The sequence below is a fragment of the Vitis riparia genome, chromosome 14, assembly GCF_004353265.1.
Source record: "Vitis riparia cultivar Riparia Gloire de Montpellier isolate 1030 chromosome 14, EGFV_Vit.rip_1.0, whole genome shotgun sequence".
Classification (NCBI taxonomy): domain Eukaryota; kingdom Viridiplantae; phylum Streptophyta; class Magnoliopsida; order Vitales; family Vitaceae; genus Vitis; species Vitis riparia.
In genome coordinates, this window is record NC_048444.1 from 9,037,690 (window position 1) to 9,057,806 (window position 20,117).

Genomic DNA, 20,117 nt, shown 5'->3' on the forward strand with positions numbered 1-20,117 from the left:
TTACATCCACAAGAAGCAGATAAAAGGATTGGGCTCAATGATAAGGTCATAGAATGATGGTCATATCATTGTATACATGGATATGTAATTATAGCATGGACATAAAGATGAAAATAAGAGCTTGCTCTTCCTATTTTTATTTGATAAGCAAATATAGCATATAAAATGGTGTCATAAGGGGCTCCCTACTGCTGAAAGAGAGATGAACCAAAGGGTCTAACCAACAGGCTAAAGTAACAGTTCCTAAGGCAACCCTACCTTATAAATAAAATCAGGGACAGATAAGCAACTCTTTTTGAGTCCTTAGACTAACAACCCATGGACTTAAGGAGATTCTTCAGACCAACTATGCTTGTTTCACCCCTTAAAGATCTTTTGGCTCCTTTCATTCCAGATAATTTCCAAACAAATCCAGAAGAGTTCTTGCCTTTCTTCTCTGCTTCCCCCTAAACTGCCACACCAGCTGAACAAATGAACCTTGAGCAAGAACAATGTTACTCACAGATTTTGTTTTTTTGATAAGTAAGCACAGAATTCATTAAAAAGAGGCAAACTAGCCACAAAGTATCAATGTTTTCAGAACCGGACCGGTGATCGAACCGGAAAAGTTACCGGTTCACGGTTCACTGGTCGGACCGGCGGTTGAACCGCTATCGAACCGGTGACGTCATAAATATATAATTTATATATTATTAAAATTAAAAATAATTATAAAAATTTTAAAATATATATGAATAAATTAAACATCAATAATATTATTTTATATATTTGATATTATCAAATTAAATCATATTAAATGAAATGTATACAATATTTAAATGTGAATATATTAAAAATGAAAAATTTAACTAATTTATAATTTTTAAAAATATTATATTATTTTTATTTAATATTATAAAAAAATTAAAATCCAATATATATGGTTTTGTTTGGCATATCAAATAACAAATCACGTGTAGCCGAGTGGTGTCCTACTTCACTTACAAAACTTGAGGTCCCAACTTCAAATCCCCTTGTTGCATTTGTAAAATTTTTTTCATTGATATTATCTTTGCAATCCCACATCGGTTTGTGAGAGAAATAAGGATGCAAAGGATGCCTATAAAAGGTATCCTTGTTGAAAGCTATAGCACGCCCACCTTGTGGGCTCATTAAATGGTTTGGGTGTGGGCTTTGTCATGCAAAGACATGGCCCAGTATGGTTTATGGCCTACAGCTTTTAATATTTTATACAGTGGGCTTGCTAAATAATGGGCCAATATGGACTGTTCGGTTCGTTTGGAACCGTCCGGTTCTACCGGTTCACCGGTTCGACCGCTGGTTCAGGTGGTTCGTAACCGGTCCAATAGCTAAACGGTTTAATAGAGTGGACCGGACCGGAAATGTGACCGGTCGACGGTTGAACCGGTTGGACCGGCCGGTCCGATCCGGTTTTTAAAACATTGCAAAGTATACAGGGGGTATGCAAGGCTACTAAGGCATCCCAAGCAAAAAAAAGACCAAAAAAACCCACCACCCCTTATCTGGAGGCTAACCACTCCAGAAAGCCTATTAGGGCATGCAGTTCCTCTCCAATATACAATTTAGTCCAACCCCATATGCTACAAACAAAAGAATATTTAAGTCTGTGAATTGCTAACTCCCCCCCCCTAAAAGCTAGTCTATTCTTTTCTTTCCAAACCGTCCAAAAAATAAACAACGGAATGGAATTCCAAAGTTTTTTCCTTTTATTCCCCACAAAGGAACCCCTCCAACTAAATAAAACATCCTTTACAGTTTCTGAAAACACCTACTAAACCCCAAAAGATCCCAAAACTAAGTCCCACAATACTTTGGCCACTGTATAATGTATGAGAATATGATTTACATTTTCCTCTTCACAACCACACAAAAAACAACAATTGGGGAGCTGCCACCCTCTCTTCTGGAGTCTATCAAGAGTCATAATCTTCCCCCAAGCGGCTTCCCACGCAAAGAACACAATTTTAGTTGGAACTCTCTCCACCCAAATTTTATTTTTTGGAAAAACGGCCGTCAAAGGGCTATCCAACAGGCTGTATGCTTCTTTTACTCTAAACTGCCCATTCCTTTATTCCTTCCAAAAAACCGAGTCTTCCTCCAAAGTTATCTTGTGACCCCTCAAATCATGAAACAAGTTGCCTACCATATCCAATTCCTAGTCGTTAAAATCCCTAATAAGCCCCAAATTCCATCCTCCTACGCCAAAATTCTGATCCCACATTTCTTATATTGTCGCATTCCTATGAGTTGCCAAAGTGAAAAGATGCGGGAATCTTTGGGACAACACTGTATCCCCACACCAAAGATCAGTCCAGAACCTGATTTTATTGCCTTTCCCCACTTTAAACGCCAATTTTTCCCAGCACCATCCAACTTCCTTCAAAATCTCCTTCCAAACCCCCACTCCAAACGCACCCACAACCTTTTTTGTCCTCCAAACAAAATCCTCTTGCCCATACTTCGCCATGAGCACTTGCTTCCAAAGAACCTCCTTATCACAAGCAAATCTCCAAATCCATTTGCCAAGCAAGGCTTTGTTTAAGAGGGTTAGCTTCCTTATTCCAAGCCCCCCTTTCTCCTTATCCCCACAAACCACCTCCCATTTGACAAGGTGAGCTTTCCTTTCTAGATTTCCCTCTCTCACAAAAAATCTCTTAGCAGTTTTTCTAGCCTCCTTGCCACAGATTTGGGCATACGGAAAAGGGACATTTGATAAACTGGCATGCTAGCCATTGTGCTCTTAATAAGAGTGATTCTCCCATCTTTTGAAATATATTGTCTTTTCCAAAGGGCAAGTCTCCTCCTCACTTTCTCTTCCACCCCATCCCACCCGGAAACGGTCTTATTTGGCCCTCCCAGAGGCAGCCCCAAGTAGACTGCAGGCAGCTGCCCCACCCTACACCCTAGCTCCACTACCATTTCGTCCACCTCTTCCACCTCCCCAATCGGAATGATTTCACTTTTAGCCAAATTAATTCTTAACTCTGACGCGGATTCAAACCAAAAAAGGAGCCAACTCAAATGCTTAAATGCTCATTTTTTGCCTCACAAAAAACGATTGTGTCATCGGCAAAAAGCAAGTGCGAAATGTGGACAACCCACCCTCTACCACGTTGAATGTTACACCCCGAAATAAATCCCCCTTCCACAACCCTTCTGATTAAAACACTCAACACTTCCATTCCCATGACAAAAGATAGGGGGAAAGAGGGTCCTCTTGGCGCAACCCCTTTGAACTTGGGAAGAAACCAGCTGGAACTCCGTTCACCAGAACTGAGTACTTAGCTGTGGAAATGCACCACCACATCCAACTCAACCACTTCGGACCAAACCCCATTTTTTGCATAACCTTCATTAAGAACTGCCAATTAATGCTATCATACGCCTTCTCAATATCCAACTTATAGATTAGACCTTTCTCACCCCTTTTTTTCCATGCATTAATCACCTCATTTGCAATTAGAGAGGCATCTAAGATCTGTCTTCTCATGACAAATGCATTCTGATAAGGGGAAACCACTTTTCCTATCACTTTTTTGAGTCTATTGGCCAGCACCTTAGCCAACAGCTTATACAGCCCCCTTAAAAGGCTGATGGATCTAAAGTCCCCTAGGTCCTCGGCCCCTCCTTTCTTAGGTAACAACACTAAAAAGGTATTGTTGAGACTTTTGAGGAAAACATTCTGCTCATAGAACTCCTTAAACATCTCCAAAATCTCCTCCTTCACAAAGTCCCAGCAACTTTGCTAGAAAGCCAAAGTGAAGCCATCTGGTCCTGGGGCTTTATCCCCGTTCATCTCCATCAGAGTAGCCTGGACCTCAGCCTCAGAGAAAGGAAGCTCCAACATACCCGCTTCTTGAAGACTGATTTGGTTTAACTGCAACCTTCCAATGTCCGCCTTCTAATCCGAGCTTTCTGAAAGCAGCTGCTGATAGGCATTCGCTACCCCTTCCCTAACTTCTTGATCCCCTGACAGACTCACCCCATTTATCTTGATTCTGTCCATGTAGTTGGCTCTTCTATGGGCGGATGCCATACGGTGGAAATAACCCGTGTTTCTATCCCCTTCCTTTAACCATAACTCCCTTGAAGCCTGTCTCCAATAGGTTTCTTCTAAGTCCACCCACTTAGCATGCCCCTCCTTAGCTTCCTTTTTGCAAGCTAATTCCTCATCTGTCAAACTTCTCTCACATTCCATCCGATCCCAATACTCCACTTGTTGGAGAGCTGCATCCTTATTGCATTCCAGACTCCCGAACACCTCCCTATTCCAATTTTTTAAGTTTTTTTTTTTTTTGATCGATAAACACAGGATAATTATATTAAAAGAAGGGAGCAAGAAGGCAACCCGAAACATACAGGAAGTATACATGAGAAGCCCCATAAACAAAAAGCACAAGGAAGCATACACTCACCAACCCTCAATTAGAGCCCAACCAATCTACAAAGTTAATTAAGGAGCGGGGCTTTCCATCTAAACAAGACTTAGACCAAGAGAAAAAATTACAAACGAAGGAGATTTTCAATCTTTGGATTGACAAAGCCTCATTATAAAAAACTATCGTATTTATTTCTTTCCACATCGTCCAAAATAAACAAAGGGGGGCTGCCCGCCAAATCTTCCCACGCTTCTTGTCTACAAAGGAAGCGGACCAGCCAAGGAGAGTGTCTCTAACTGTGAGCTGAAGGACCCAATTAACCCTAAACAACGTAAACACAAGATTCCACAACACCCTCGCCTTGGGGCAATGAATAAGGATGTGGTTAATTGTCTCCTCATCATCACAACATAAGAAGCATCTGTTTGCTAGAGACCAGCCCCTCCTTTTGAGATGATCTTGGGTTAGCATCTTCCCCTAAGAAGCTTCCCAAGCAAAAAAACCCACCTTAGTAGGCACGCAAGGGCTCCATATGATTCTCCACGGAAACGGGACTGCACCACCAGAATCAAGAGTATTGTAAAGGGATTTTACAGAGAAAATCCCATTTTTTAAGTTTTGTTTCAACTCCTTCAGTTTTGCAGTCAATCTAAAGTTGACACTGCCTCTAACCACCATCCCTTGCCACCAACTACGAATTAGATCTTTAAACCCCTCAACTTTGAGCTACATATTTTTGAATCTAAAAGGGGTGGACCCTCTCCTTAGGCCACCCCCCTCTAGTAAGATTGGAAAATGATCCGAGGTCGGCCGAGGTAACCTTCTCTAGACTACCCTACTAAACTGGTCAAGCCAGCAGGGAGTTACCAGAAATCTATCTAACCTAGCCCTTGACTGGTTATTAAGACCCCCACTCCAAGTGAAAGATCCCCCTTGCATCTGTAAATCCACGAGACCTAGCTCGTCTATAACCTGAGCAAACCTTCTCATAGCTGAGGTTATTCTCCCTTGTCTACTTCTTTCACTTTGAGAAAGGATGATGTTAAAATCTCCCCCTAAACACCAGGGTTCTTCCTAAATCCCTTTAATCGCCCCGATTTCTTCCCACAAACACTCCCTTTCTTCTCTGGTAAACGGACCATAAACACCCGTGAACACCCAAACAACCCCATTTTCTACATTCCTAAATCTGCAGGATATAGAAAACTATCCCTCCTCCCATTCCAACATTTCTAGAGATCTTTTGTCCCAGCAAATCAAAAGGCCTCCTGCCGATCCAAAAGCATCCAGAGCCTTCCAACCTAGGAATCTTCCTGACCCTAAACTTTTCACCACCCTATCAGACAAATCTTGAATTTTTGTCTCCTGAATGCAAAACAGATCCACTTTCTGCTTCCTAACGACAGACTTGATTACTTTCCTTTTAAAACTGTCGTTCGCTCCCCTCACATTCCAGCTCAACAGTTTGAGGTTCATTGGACAACCACTGACTGACCCCCTCTGCCCTGAAGAGGACAATTCTTCTTACCTTCCCCCTCGTAGTTAATTGAGCATTCCAACCTCTTTAACTCCCTTTCAAATTTTGATTTTTCCAAGATACCTTTACTATGAATCATTTCCCGCCTTTTTCTAATTTTAACCAGGAAACTTAGTATTTCCTTCTCCAACCCTTCAGTCGAAAACCCCAAAAATTGGCTGAACTTTGCTAGGCTACTTTCTTTCCAATTAGGTTCCCTTTCCCCCCTTCCTTCTTGGGATTCAAACTGAGATGAACCCCCCTCCGAATACCTTGCCACTGAAATAGGACCATTAAACTCAACCAATTCCCAGCAGTTATTGCCATTCGCACTGGGCCCAGTTGCGTCTTGGAAACTTAGCAAATTTCCATTCTAGCAAACCTCCCTTAACACCCCAGAATGGTAAAAAAACTCCCCCTTTGGAGTCTGACCCAATGAAAACAAGATAGAAGGAGAAGGAGACCCCGAATCCCTTAAACCCCCCGAGTTTGAAAAGGACCCATACCTCGAATCTTCTTCCACTAACACGCAGTCTGTCAATGAGTAGTGGGAGTCTGCCTGCTGCTTTCTCCCAGCTTTCTTCTCTCACAGGCTTATAAACTCCAGCTCAAAATTGTCTTCCTTACAGAGCTCAGGTTGGACTGAAGGGCAAACATTCCCAGACGGACCTTTATCAGTAGGATGAAACTCGGCTGAGCCATGGCTGTCCCTTAACATAGCTGAAGGTTTAATAGGCTGCACCCCAAAATCCTTAAGATGGGTTATAGACGGTCCATTTCTGTTCCTTAAAGAGACATCAGGCCCAGAGTGCGGCCCAAACTCCACAACTGTACAGTGAAAAGAATATACTAAGTCATCTACTGACTTTACCTGCATAGGCAACATTAGCTCACCAGGACTCTATGCCTCCTTATAAGTTGGTCAATGGTAAGAACAAAGAATCTTTTCCTCAACTATTTCCCTGAGAAAGAGTATCAAGACCCCCACATTTTCCTACATTAGGAAAGGAGAAGTGACCTCAAAGAGAAGCACCCTTAGTGAGGCTTCCAGGCTAAAAATCCTCCTTCGCAGAGATAAGATCACAACTCTTAAATGCACGTAGAAACTCTCCACAATCCCAGCCTCTCAATTATGAAAGCTTTTACTGAATATTGGGTTCCAATAACCAACACTGTCTTTCAGCATCAATAATAGCAATCCATTCTTCCATATCCTCTGGGTAAATCGACCTGGGAAGCAATCTATGAGAGCAGCTGCACCATGCAAGGTGCAAGAAGCTTGTTCTACAACCGTTCCTTTAAGTTTTCATGTTTACAAAACCCTTGCAATCCTTCTTGACAGTTTTCCAAATCCTCCACTCTGTTGGTTCTATTCTATGTATTTGACACCATCCTCCTCCAACTTTCCTAACTTCTCCACTATGATCCTCCTCTGCAACCTATTTCTGTTTCCAACAAATCTCCAGTGCCACTTCAATAGTGAAATTTTTTGTTAAGAACTGACAAATTTCGAATCTCAGTACACCCTCCATCTCCTCCTAAAGAACCCACCTCTTCCTTCCTCAAAATGGCTTATAGACTATTGTGAAAATCCACGGGTTACCATCATCAAGGTATGTGAACATAGAGGAAACCAATAAATCACTGATATCTACCTCCAAGATTTCAAGCACTCTCTTATCCCACAACACCAACTGACATCCTGAATCCCCTAGCAGCAACAGGAGCCTACTCCCTGAATACCTCATGCATACAGTTAGGCAGACCTCCTTAGGAATCATTTCAGTTTTAGTTTCTAGCAAACAAATCAAATCAGTTCCATGCACTTTCAGAAAAGACTTGACCATCCTACACTCTGCTACTTATTAAGGCCTTGCACATTCTAAGAGACAATTCTAAACTTCACAGGGAAACCAGAGAAACAACCAAACTGTTCTTCCCACCCGAGAAATCGTATTTTGGCCATAGTTGATCGAAGAGGAGAGTCTCTGCAATTCCCTTCCAGTACATGAGTTATAAGCTGCCCTATTTCTTGTGGAATTGCACTGAGATTGACAACTTCATCTAGGCTTTTTCAGCAAAAAACCCAGTGACCTGGTCTTTACATGTTCATAGGAAAAGACCAAGTAGCCCATGAACATTGCAGCAGTTTGAAACACTGAATCAGGAACAATCCCTTTGCCCAATTCCAAACACCCTGAAGTGTGTCAACCCATTCTCATCCTTCTCTAACATTTCTTGGTGTTTTTTTTTCCCCCTCATTTAGCAATTCTCACAGGCCGCTGTATCAAAGCAGCCTCAAATTGTTGATTGCTTTGAATCCCAATTCCACAGTAAATATGTGGCCACAGGAATGTAGTTTGCATGTGATCTAATTATTTACTTTTTTTTTTTTTTTCCAGTTTTTTCATAACTTGTGAGTTTCTGTGTATTGCATGCATTGCATATGAATACATACTATTCTTTTCCTGCTTAACTTAATAATGTTGTGCATGCTTCTAAGTGTCCAACTATGTCTCATTATGCTGAAATTGCAGCCAGTGGAGTTCGGTTGAAGAACATCCGAATTGGCCTAACCTTTTCGTGGGTATTTTTTTTACAGGTACTTGCTCACCCTTTTCCTTTTTCCTGTGGATGAGAATTTTTTTGGGATCTGAACAGATTTCTCATACACTAATATTACCAAAATCAAATTTGCAATTGCTATTCCAGTGGCTTTAGTATTTGAATGCTTCTTCTTTTCTTTAGAAAACAATTCCAATTTGGTTGCTTAAAGTCGGACATACTATTCATGTTTATGCTATTTCATTTGCTTGCTGATTACTTCTTTGATTAATAAGTGTTACAGTTGTCTCCCTTTTTTAGGGTTTAAACTGAGATTCATTTGAATTGATGGATCCTTATTGATTTGAGATTGTGATTAGTTCTGGCCTGAACTCTGCATGCGACTTTAATTCCCTTTCTAATTTGTTACATTACTGAATTGGATTTTCTAAAGCTATGAATTGATTATTTTCCACTGGTAAAAAAAATACAAAAATACATTCATTCTTTTCCCTTCTCTATGTTTTATCTAATTATAGTCTAGGGTTTGGAAGCATGATTTTCGGTTCTCTCTATCTTTGGTGATTTGGGTTGGACAATTCTTGTTTTAAATTTTGTTTTGCAGGCCATTCGTCTGAAGTATTTGCATCCAGATAGTGAGCTTCAAAACTTCGCTTTGCAGATCATGGACATGCTTCGAGCTGATAGTTCTGTTGATGCACAAGCACTGGTATCCTCTTTAATAAACTTGGAGCTTCAATTTTGTTTCTTATATTCTTATTATGTTGAGAAAGTGATGCATTTGATCAGCAGATGACCTATCTTGCATTGTTCTAGGGATGAAAGGGAGATGGAGGGACAGGAAAATTGAGAAGTGGCTTATCATCAGTTCATAATTTCCAATATTTACTATTACCTATTAAAAAAAAAAAAATTTCCAATATTTACTAATTTTACCCACTAGTGTGGTGTAACTCTTTAGGTTAATTGGAAATTCCTAACAGATGAATTTAGGAAGTTGAAGAGAAGTTGGTAGTGGAAATGGAAAATAGCATCAATAATTTGGTGGTGTTCTGATCCTAAATTTTATGTTTAATTTAGGAATTTTGTATTGGGGGTTTTCATATAGATTTTTTTGTTTTTATTTTTATTTTTATTTTTTTGCATGGAAAGTTGTTGGGTGAAACTCTTGCTGTAGATATGTTAATGAAGAATGGATGGTCCATGATCAATAGATGCAGCCTTTATTAATATAATGAAGAATCAACTAATCATTTCTTAATTCATTGTGGTAAGACAAGAGTGCTATGGGCTTTTCTCTTAGTAGTTTTTGGCTTGAGATGGGTGTTTCTTGTATCAATGAGAAACCTTCTCCTTGAGTGGAAATTTAAGGGGCTAGATAAGAAGAGAAGACCTATCTGGCACATGGCTCCAATTTGCTTATTTTGGTGTATATGGAAAGAGTGTAATCAAAGTATTTTTGATGAAGAAGTGTTCTTAGATTAAAGATTGAAGGAGTTTTTCATTAAATCACTATTTTTGGAAATGAAGAGCTCCTCTATTTTGAATTTCTTAGATGCTCTTCCTTGTGGATAACTTGGCTTGTTTTTGTAGACTAACGTTGTATATTTTGTTTTTGTGCTTGTATTGTGATGTTCTGTGTATACCGGCTGTATAAATAGGGTGTGCCTTCCTCTTGTTGACACTTCTGAATACATGCTCTTATTGTTTATAAAAAAAACTATTGACTCTATTTAGTAACTGTTTTCAAAAATAGTTTTTTGTTTTCTAAAATAAAAAAGCAGAAAAATATGTTTGACAATTAAAAAGCAGAAAATTGGGGTGGGCTTAGTTTTCTGTATTGATGTTTTCAAACCTTACTCCTTGAGTGCCATTTCGTTTAGTTGGCTCTCAGTATGTACACCTTAGGGTTGGGCTTACTTGGTGAGGAGTTGAGTTGAGCTTTTGGAGTTGTATTTTTGTATGATCTGTTTATTCTTTTTGTATAAATCTCCTTGTAAAGTGAAGGTTTTCTTGGGTGTTTTGATTAGGTTTTTATTTCATGGGGAGAATTTCTCATCCTTCTTATATTTTCTTATCATTAATTAATACATTTTTTATTTTTGGTAAAAAAAAAAAAAAAAAAAAAACTAGAAAGCAGAAAACGATTCTTTGTTCTTAAAAGCATAAAACATGGTGTTTTTTAAGGACATATTTTAGTTGTTTTAAGTTGTTTTTATTTGTTTTTCGAGGATTGTTTTAAAAAATAATTATATAATCATGGAGAATGGTTGAAAATAAAACACTACAGATAAATTTATTTTTAAAGAATATTTAAAACATAGAAAATAGGTTAAGAAAATTTCGAGTTTTCAAACATACTTTTGTTCTACAAAATATCGGAGAAGAGTTTTCACAAACTAGTTTTTTGAACCGTTTTTGAGAACACTTCCGAAATAGAGCCTATATATCTTGCAAATTTATTTTTTATTTTATTTTATTTTTTTATTTTTGGCTTTAGTTGGGAATTAGGCATTGATATGTTGCTGCTTGATTTGCTTTTCTGTTTTCTTTATGTACTCTTTATACTTCTATTTTTATTTTTAATATATTTCTTGGTTTTTGAAAGAAAGATATTACCTTTTCATAGAACTTACAAGACAAAGATATTATTTTGTATCCCATGCACATGCACCTGTCTTTTATGAGAGGAAAAAGGTTATGTTAAAACTAATTTGCTGAATAAGAAGTCACCATGGAAGTTGAAATTTTAATACAAGGATTCTTGTACACAGGTTGCTGGAATTATAATTAATGCTGAGAACCTTTTTTATTTTTCTTTTTATAGGAGAGAGTACAATTTCTTGGTATAGGTATTCCATAGAGTGGCTAATGGGAGGTGAAATAGGAAATTCATAAAGTCCTTGGTGTCTGAAGAGGAGGTAATTCTAAGCAACCTTGAACACATTTTAGAGGTGATAGTGATTTTTTTTGGAAAGTTCTACTCTAAACCCTCAAGTGCTTCTTAGAGGATTGAAGGTTTAGATTGATCCCCCATTTCTAGAGAGAGTGTTGCTTGGCTAGACTGTACCTTCTCTAGAGGAGCTATGCCTTGTTTCCAATTGATCAAAGGGAAAGGCCCCTAACCCTAATGGTTTTACTATTGCATTGTATCAAATGTATTGGGATGCGATCAAAGAGGGTCTTATGAGGGTGTTTTTAGAGTTCCATACGAATGGGATAATAAATCAAAGTGCCAATGCCACTTTCATTGCTCTTGTACCAAAAAATAGTCAAACCATCAAAATCTCAAATTTCATACCTATTAGCTTGGTAACAAGTTTATAGTTAAGGTCTTATTAGGGCACTTACGTAGAGCTTTCCATGAAACAATCTATATATCTCAATTGAGGGGAGACAAATTCAGATGTTGTTTTGATAGCTAATGAAATGGTTGATGTGAAAAGGAGGTCGGGGGAGGAAGGGGTAGTCTTCAAAATTGATTTTTTTTTTCTTTTTTTTTTTAATAGATAAAAAGGAAGATATATTAGAAAGGGCTGCCAAAAAAGCAGCCCAAGGTATACAAAAAGTATACAGCTACTACCAGTCTCCACCACAAAAACACCAAGATACAAAATAAAAGGAATACAACCAGCCCGTCCTCACCAATGGCCCAACCAATGTTTTGAGGTCTGAGAAGGAGCTGAGAAAACTTGAATGCTTAATCAATTACTGTGGAGCAGAAGGGAACTGCGGAGGCAGTGTTTCAGGATCCAAATGAATATTCGAATTCTATTGTGGAATGTGCGAGGGGCAAATGATAAGGAAAAAAGGAAGATTATTAAAGCCTTGATTAAGTCCCAAAGGGCGGATTTAGTGTCTTTAGGAAACAAAGATGAAGGAGATGAAGGTTGGGATAGTGCGCAACCTTGGTATGTGTAGATGTCTAGAATGGGGTGCAGTTAATTCAAGGGGTGTGGTTGAAAAGGTTTACGACCATTTGGTTTTGAATTTTTTGGACCATGTGCTACAAAAGAATGGTTTCAACACAAAATGGAGATCTTGGATGAGAGGTTGTTTGTCTTCAACAAGTTTTGTAGTCCTAGTTCATAGAAATGCCAAAGGTAAACAAGGAGACTCTTTTTCGGCTTTCCTTTTTACCTTTGTAGCGGATGTCCTAAGTAGGATGATGATCAAATTGGAGGAAAGTGGTTTATTAGAGGGTTTCATAGTGGGTTGGGATAGGACTAGAGTGTCTATTTTACGATATTAGATGACACCATTTTCTTTTCTAAAGTCTCTTTGGAAAATATGCAAAACCTTAAGGTAATCCTTTTGGTTTTTGGGCAAATATTAAGGTTGAAAATGAATATAGAGAAGATTACTCTTTTTTGTATTAATATAAGCTAGGAGTTGATATCCATGTTGGCTTCAACTCTTGATTCTAGAGTTTTAGAGTGATCACTATCTTATTTGGGTCTTCCTTTGGGAGGGAATCCAAAGACAATAGGATTTTGGGATCCAGTAGTTGATAAAACCTTGAGGAGGTTGGATAGGTGGAAAAAGACTTTTTTGTCTTTGAGGGGGAGGATAACCTTAATTCAATCATGTTTGCCTTGCATTCCTAGCTGTTTCCTCTCTTTTCAAGATCCCAACATCAGTAGCCTTAAAGATTGAGAAAATACAAAGGTACTTCCTTTGGCCAGGGAATGGGGAAGGTAAAAAAGATCATTTTATCCGTTGGAATATAGTGTGTAGGTCGAAAGAGTTTGGAGGTCTAGGGATTGGGAAGACTTCCTTGAGAAATCGTGCTTTTTTAAGGAAGTGGCTTTGGAGGTTTCGTAGGAAAAGTTGTGGTTTATGGCATCATGTTTTTTTGAGCATTTATGGGACACATCTTTTGCATGAGACACTAACATTTTGGTGTCCTTGGAAGGCTATTGCACAAGTTCTTTAGGATTTTTCCCCATAGACTTGCTTTCTGGTAACGGGGAGAGAATTTGATTCTAGGAAGATTTGTGATGGGGTGGTCAACCTTTGTGTTCACAATTTTCAGGTCTTTATAGAGTTATCGTAGTTAAAGATCTCATTATCTCAAATCCAATCCTTTCCTTCCAACCAAATTTGTTCTGAAATCAAAAGCCCTTTCAAAGGTTAAGACCTTTGCTTGGTTAGTGGTGCAGATGAAGGTAAACACCAATTACATGCTACACTTGAGAAGACTATACAAATCTCATAGTCCTCATTGGTGCATTTTATGTAAGGGAAGTGGAGAATCGATTGATCATCTTTTCTACATTGACCATTGACATTAGGGCTTTGACATGAGCTCTTCAGTCTAGCTAAGATGGATTGAGTCCTGTCCAAGAGTATTGTAATATGATGATTATCTTATTTAAGGGGCTAGGGACTTCCATCAGCGGTACGACTCTTTGGCAAATTGTTTGCCTCATTGTATTTTGGATTGTGTGGTAAGAGAGAAATGTTAAGATTTTTTGAGGAAAAGTAGAGAATGGAAGGGATGTTGTGAGATCTACTTCACTTATATCCTTTCTCTGGGCCTTTTGTATTGTCACTTTTAGAGGAGTTCACTCAATGTTATTCAACTCAGTTGGCTTTTGGTTTGTAATTCAAAACGGGTGGATAAATTGAGAGGAGTTGATTTAGTGATATTTTGTATATGCCTGAGTGTGTAGTTCTCCTTGTATAGTGGAGGTGTCTAGTCTTATTACCATGATCAGGTTTTGTAGTTTGTAGAGAAGATGTCTCATCCTTTTCTTGAATTTTTATTGTCATCAATATATCTTTTATTTCTAATAAAAAAAAGGAAGAATGAGAGATTTGCTGTTGCAAGACATGGCCATGTAGATGTGCTCATCACTTTGGAGGACAATGGACCTCTCTAGAGTTTTGGAATGCTCTTTCTCTTAGAGTTTGAGTGACAAACAAAAAAGCTTATGCACTGATCAGACCTTAATTGTGTTCATCTTCCCACTTGACCCTCTTAGGTTATGAACTGTATAAAGGATTTAGGCTAATTCTTTCCTCTTTACTGTCTCTCCTCGTCCCTCTCTATCTGATTTGTTATGTGATGGAAGGATCCCTCATCCTTGTATATAACTATTCTCTATTGATCACCCTAATTCCATTTCTAGTCCAAAAAAAGAAAAAAAGAGAAAAAAACAAAGCTGTGCTATATCTTTCACAATGGATTGAACAATCCAACCTTTGATTATGTTATGAGGAAAGGAAGGCCCTAAAAAAACTCGATAGAGGATGAAGCTCACTTCCTTGCCAATCATTCTATCTCCTGATTTGTTGATCTAGGCTTCCAAATGAATGAGTTCTCAACATTCCTTGAGAGATCATCTTGAGTGGAACCTACAACATTTGGTTTATCCCAAAATTTTCTCTATTTATTTTGTAGAAATTAGCTATGACATTTAAAATTGAAGGTTTATGAGTTGGAATCTTTCCCAAATTTGGAAATTGGTCTAAAATCACATGTATCTACAATTAGAATATCCCTAACTTGTTCTTCTATTTTGTCTCTTTGCTTGCTAAAGACTACAGGTTTGAAATCTTTCACAAAGAAATTTGGTATAAGTTCTCATCATGTATCTAAGATTGGAATGGTGCATTTTATGTGTAGCTACCTGAACATTTTTCTTTTTTCTTGCTACTACATGGTCAAGCAACTCACTTGTGTTCCATGCTACAAAATCAAATTATTAACTAATGTATCTCTTGATTATGAAGGCATGTGTTCTCTATATTCTTCGAGTTGGTGTGACGGATCAGATGACAGAACCCACTCAAAGGAGTTTTTTAGTTCTTCTTGGGAAGCAGGTCTGCTAAGCTGGCTGAGTTTATCTTAATTTTTTTTACAACATCGATCTCGCCTTGTCTTCAACCTTCTCATGGTTGCCTACTCTTCTATGTAGTTTTTACTCTAATATGATAAACATTTTCTGATGTGTTGCAGCTTCAATCTCCTGATCTTAGTCCTTTCATGGCAGTTGCTGCTTTGCGTACTTTGTCATATACTCTGAAAACACTGGGAGAGGTGAGACGTTACTATAGCATGGTTTTATATTGTTTTCTGGTCCATTTTTACGTATATTTTTGATGTTATAACCTTGTCCACTAGATAATATTATTTGTATATCCTCTATTACCAAAGTAATTTACAAGTCTACATTGGAGTACCAAGCATGGCATGTGTTAAATAGCACAAACTTTTTCTTCAATAATCATATAGGTTTAGAGTGCAGCCAAAAATAATGGCCCTGTTTGGTAACTATTTCTGAGAACACATTTGACTACCAGCAAATAGAAAACTAATTTTTGTTCTTAAAAGTAGGAAATGAGGTATTTTCAAACATCTTTTAGTTGTTTTCACTTGTTTTCCGAGAGCTGCTTTAAAAAATAATTATACAAATATAGAGAATGATTAAACATAATGTTGTCACTTTCTTTTTAAAGATGATAATGTTGTCTTTTGATAGGCAACAACCTTTTTTTTGGCTTTTCTGGGACTCGATCCTGGAATCTCCCACATGCCACCCCAATGTCTTGCCACTTGAGCCAGGCCACAAGGGCATTAAAGATGATAATGTTTTTTGTTTTTGTTTTTTTAAAAGGAAAATAAAATAATTTTATTAGAAATAGAAGTACTTTTATGAGAAAAAATGGGAATGTGAGGAGGGGCTGCTCTAGCCATTTTGCTCTTTCTGAGATATGAGGGATTAATCAACCCCATAATCGTCTTGCTCTTGGGCTCCTACCATATAAAGAAGATCAGCAAAGCTCAAAAATATCCCTCGAGATGAGGTCTCGACCTCCTTAGAAAGCCATTTTCACCTTGGATAGACTTGATTAGTTTTTTTTTTTTTTCCTTTAACCATTGGTCATCCCATGGAAAGGTTTGAGCTGCAAACCCCATTCTTAGTTCACTTCAATATGGATTTTTGTTGGAAGATTTGGGATCGAGTCATTGACCATATAATATATTTTCCATAGTTTCTGTGTGGTTGTACAAATATTATATAGATCCTGAAATCTTGCTAGGATTAATTTGTTTCCTTGTTAGATTCTTTGTTTCCTTGTTCAGATTCTAAAGTCAGAAGACTCAGAACTTGTTTTCAATGCATAGCTTTGTACCAATACCTTAGAAAAGAGTAAGAAAGGAATTATTTTCTCTCCATTTTCTCTCTTACTTCAACAATTTTTATCTCTGACTATCTTTCTCAAATTTATCACCCTGCTTTTCTGTAGTTTGTAATGAACCTAAGCCTCTCCTTTATATTGCCTAGATCTCCTTAAGCACCTATTTTCCTGTCTTCCACTCAACAGAGGTAGATTAACCTGCTTTTCTAAAGTTTCTAATGAGCCTAAACCTCTCCTTTATGTGGTGAAAACTGTCAAGTGCATTCATATCGCCAAGATCTCCTTAAGCACCTATTTTCCTGTCTCCCAATCAGCAAAGGTAGTCTAGTTCCACACTTTAAAATTAGTTTTGTTCACCCTAAATTTTCGCATAAATTTGTGACCTTCCTACTCATTTCACAACGTCTTAGTAGTGTCCTCAAAGTCCGGGTGGTGTTGGAGCCAATGTTCTCTAAGTTAAGAGGGATGGACCCCTCTATATCAACCTTATTTTTGCTAGGTTGACTTGAAGTTCCAGGGAGGCTCTGGAACATCTTAAAATGTACCAAAGAATGATCATTGAATGTCATTATGAAAATTGCCAACAGAAAAAAAAAAAGGGATTGTTGCCTTGGTTTGTCCTAACCTCCTAAGTTTGCTTGAAGCAAAGAGGTTACTCTATATATCTTAAAATGTCTTACATAATTATCTATTACAAATGTTGTGGAAATTAGAAAACTTTGATTATGTAGCTACCGGTTCAGATCCTATGCCTGCTCATGTTGCATCCATTTGACATGTGTACTTTTGGGATTCTGAAGGGTGGGTGCCAGATTCCTTATTTATATAAGCTTGCTTCTTTTCTTATAAAGCTCTTAAGATCTTGATATTTTAGTGATCCTACGGTAGCCCAGATGAGAGGAGTGTGAATTAAAAATATAGCCAGTTTCCCATGTTAACTCTGTGGTAAGAAGTTACATGATTCATTGCATTTGTTTTGTTGAAATGAAGGAAAACTTATATTCTGGAATCTAACTGATACAGTTACTGTAGTGGTGGCATTTTTTTTTTTTTTTTTTTTGGTTTTGTTTGATCGGATACCGATTTTTGTTCCTTTTACTGTGTAGGACAAACCATTTTGTGATATTATGGAATTTATATCAACTTAAGGTTCTCCTTTTAATATTGTTTGATTTATTCATTTTCAGGTCCCATTGGAATTCAAGGAAGTTCTTGATAATACAGTTGTTGCAGCAATGTTTCATTCTTCACAGCTTGTAAGCTCCTGGTTGAGTTTATCTATATTTTGAACTTTGAAAATCTGTGATAGTATCCTTTTCCCCTTTTGATCAGAAACAAAAAACGTATTAAATTATGGATAAAGAAATACAGAAGAAGGATGAGGAATCCTTCCTACAATACAATGAACTGATCAAAGAGTATGTTTGAAGCCTCCAAAGTACCAACTAAACCTATACTATTGTAAATTAACCACATAAGAATATACAAAAAACAATTCATTGCTCTAATATTAGAATAACTTTCCTTCCAAGTAATGCCTATTCGATGCTACTCTCCTTCTTTAGTGGTGTTAAAGATCAAGAAAATGCAAAGGGATTTTCTTTGGAGCCTTTCATAATGGACTTGATTCCTTTGTACAAACCTACCCGCACGGTCACACTCCAGAGGGGTGTCTCTAAAGGTGAGGGAGGGTGCCTTAAGTTGAAATGGTAAAGACATGAAAATAAGTTCTCGTCATATGGAACAACTTTAGAAATTAATCTTCTTAAGTATACATGGCATTAAAAATTAGTTATTTTGAACTATTACAATTTTTTTTTTTTTCTGACATAATTTTTCTAGATTGGTAACTATTCTTGGCAGAAATTTTTTGACCTTATGAATTCTTGTTATGTTCCTTCCAAGGATAGACCTAATGTTGATCTTGAGTCTAATGATCAACTGCGCTTGAGTCACTTGAAGCAACACTATCTGTTTATCCTCTTTCACTGAATTAATGCTCTAGATATCCTTGTCAGCACTTAGCTGTCTGATGTTGGAGCTCCTTTTGTCATAAAAATATGTTATTGTAGATCTAAAAGAAAATAATCCATTTTAAAGTTCTCATTTCTCTTTTTGTCTAGTTTTGTTGTACTAGATGTTAGTGTTTTTCTTTTTTGGATATGTGTATATATATATATCAAAGTACATATGATATGTACAATAGGTGCCAACAGGAGGACAAAGGAAGATAAAAGAACAAAAAACAAGGTTCCTAATCTACAAAGTGCTTTTGTTTCTTAATAATAAAGGAAACAATTTTTGCAAATAAGGAAAATTGTGCTCTAATCTACAATACCATAGGATGATTCATTCTCACTTGATTGAGAAGAAGTTTTATTCACTGCTTGAGTTTGTCCATCTAGAGTAGCATCATCTTCAAAGTCGCACAACCCATTCACCTCCCTAGAACATGGAATATTTGAAGGGAATAAATTTGAAAGAAAAAGGATTGCGAGAGAGATTAGGGACATGAAGAACCAAATTTAACATTAAAATTTTTTGAATTAGGAATGAAACCCTTTTCCTGCAAATGAGGACAAAGAACTATCGACCATTCTTACTTTTTGACAACTAGAACATGGAATATATGAAGAGAATAAATTTGAAAGATTGGTCATATGATTTGTTGCTTTTGAATCAATGATCCAAAGAGTTTTATTTCTAGAATGAACGCTTAGGCTTATCAATAAGTTACCTTGTTGGGCAAAAGAATTGGAGGGTGTGGGATTTGAGTTATTTTCAATGTTTTGAAAATCGGACCGGACTAGCCAGTCCAATAGGTCCAACCGCTGACCGATGGCCTTTCTAGTTTGGTTCCTCCTTTTGGACCGTTTGGCCATCGAACCGATTGCAAACTGCTTGAACCATTGGTTTGACTGGTAAATTGGGTGGGCCATTTGATTTTTGAAGAATTGAATGGTTCAATAGCCTTTTTTTTTTTATCACTCGAAAGCCCACTAACACAGACCCAATTTCAGTTCAATGCCCCCCTTTTGAAAGCCTAATCCATGATGCTATTTGTTGGGCTCTTTCTTGAATCCACATCATGCCATGGAGAAGTTATGTATTTAAGGGCCTCCTCATTCTTATTTAAATTTGATGTGGGATTGATGATGTTGAAGTTTAATGAATCAATAAAAGAAAATCCACAAATCCGCCGAAAGGACTCGAGCCCACGACCTAGAGCTTAAGGAATTTCACAGAGAACCACTTAGGTACATATGTTTTCATGCTAAGTATGGCAAACAAAAAAAATATATTCTTTTCTAAAAAATTTATAATACTAAATAAAATAATATAATATTTTTTAAAATTATAAAATTAGTTAAAATTAAATAATTTAATTTTATTTCAGTTTTAATATATTTACATTTAAATACTATACATATTTCATTTAATAAAATTTAAAATATTACTATATTTATATTTATACATGATTTAATTTG

At 37.3% G+C, this 20,117-nt stretch overlaps 1 protein-coding gene across 1 annotated transcript in view; it reads left to right on the forward strand.

Annotated features, from left to right (window-relative positions):
- The window catches only part of LOC117930441 (protein SWEETIE), a 186,869-nt gene that overhangs the window by 13,504 nt on the left and 153,248 nt on the right, over positions 1-20,117 (forward strand). Inside the window, exons 7-11 of the mRNA XM_034851104.1 lie at positions 8,454-8,518; positions 9,086-9,190; positions 15,220-15,309; positions 15,446-15,526; positions 17,817-17,885. Coding sequence (XP_034706995.1) covers positions 8,454-8,518; positions 9,086-9,190; positions 15,220-15,309; positions 15,446-15,526; positions 17,817-17,885 — 410 coding nt within the window. The remainder of the gene's footprint in view (positions 1-8,453; positions 8,519-9,085; positions 9,191-15,219; positions 15,310-15,445; positions 15,527-17,816; positions 17,886-20,117) is intronic.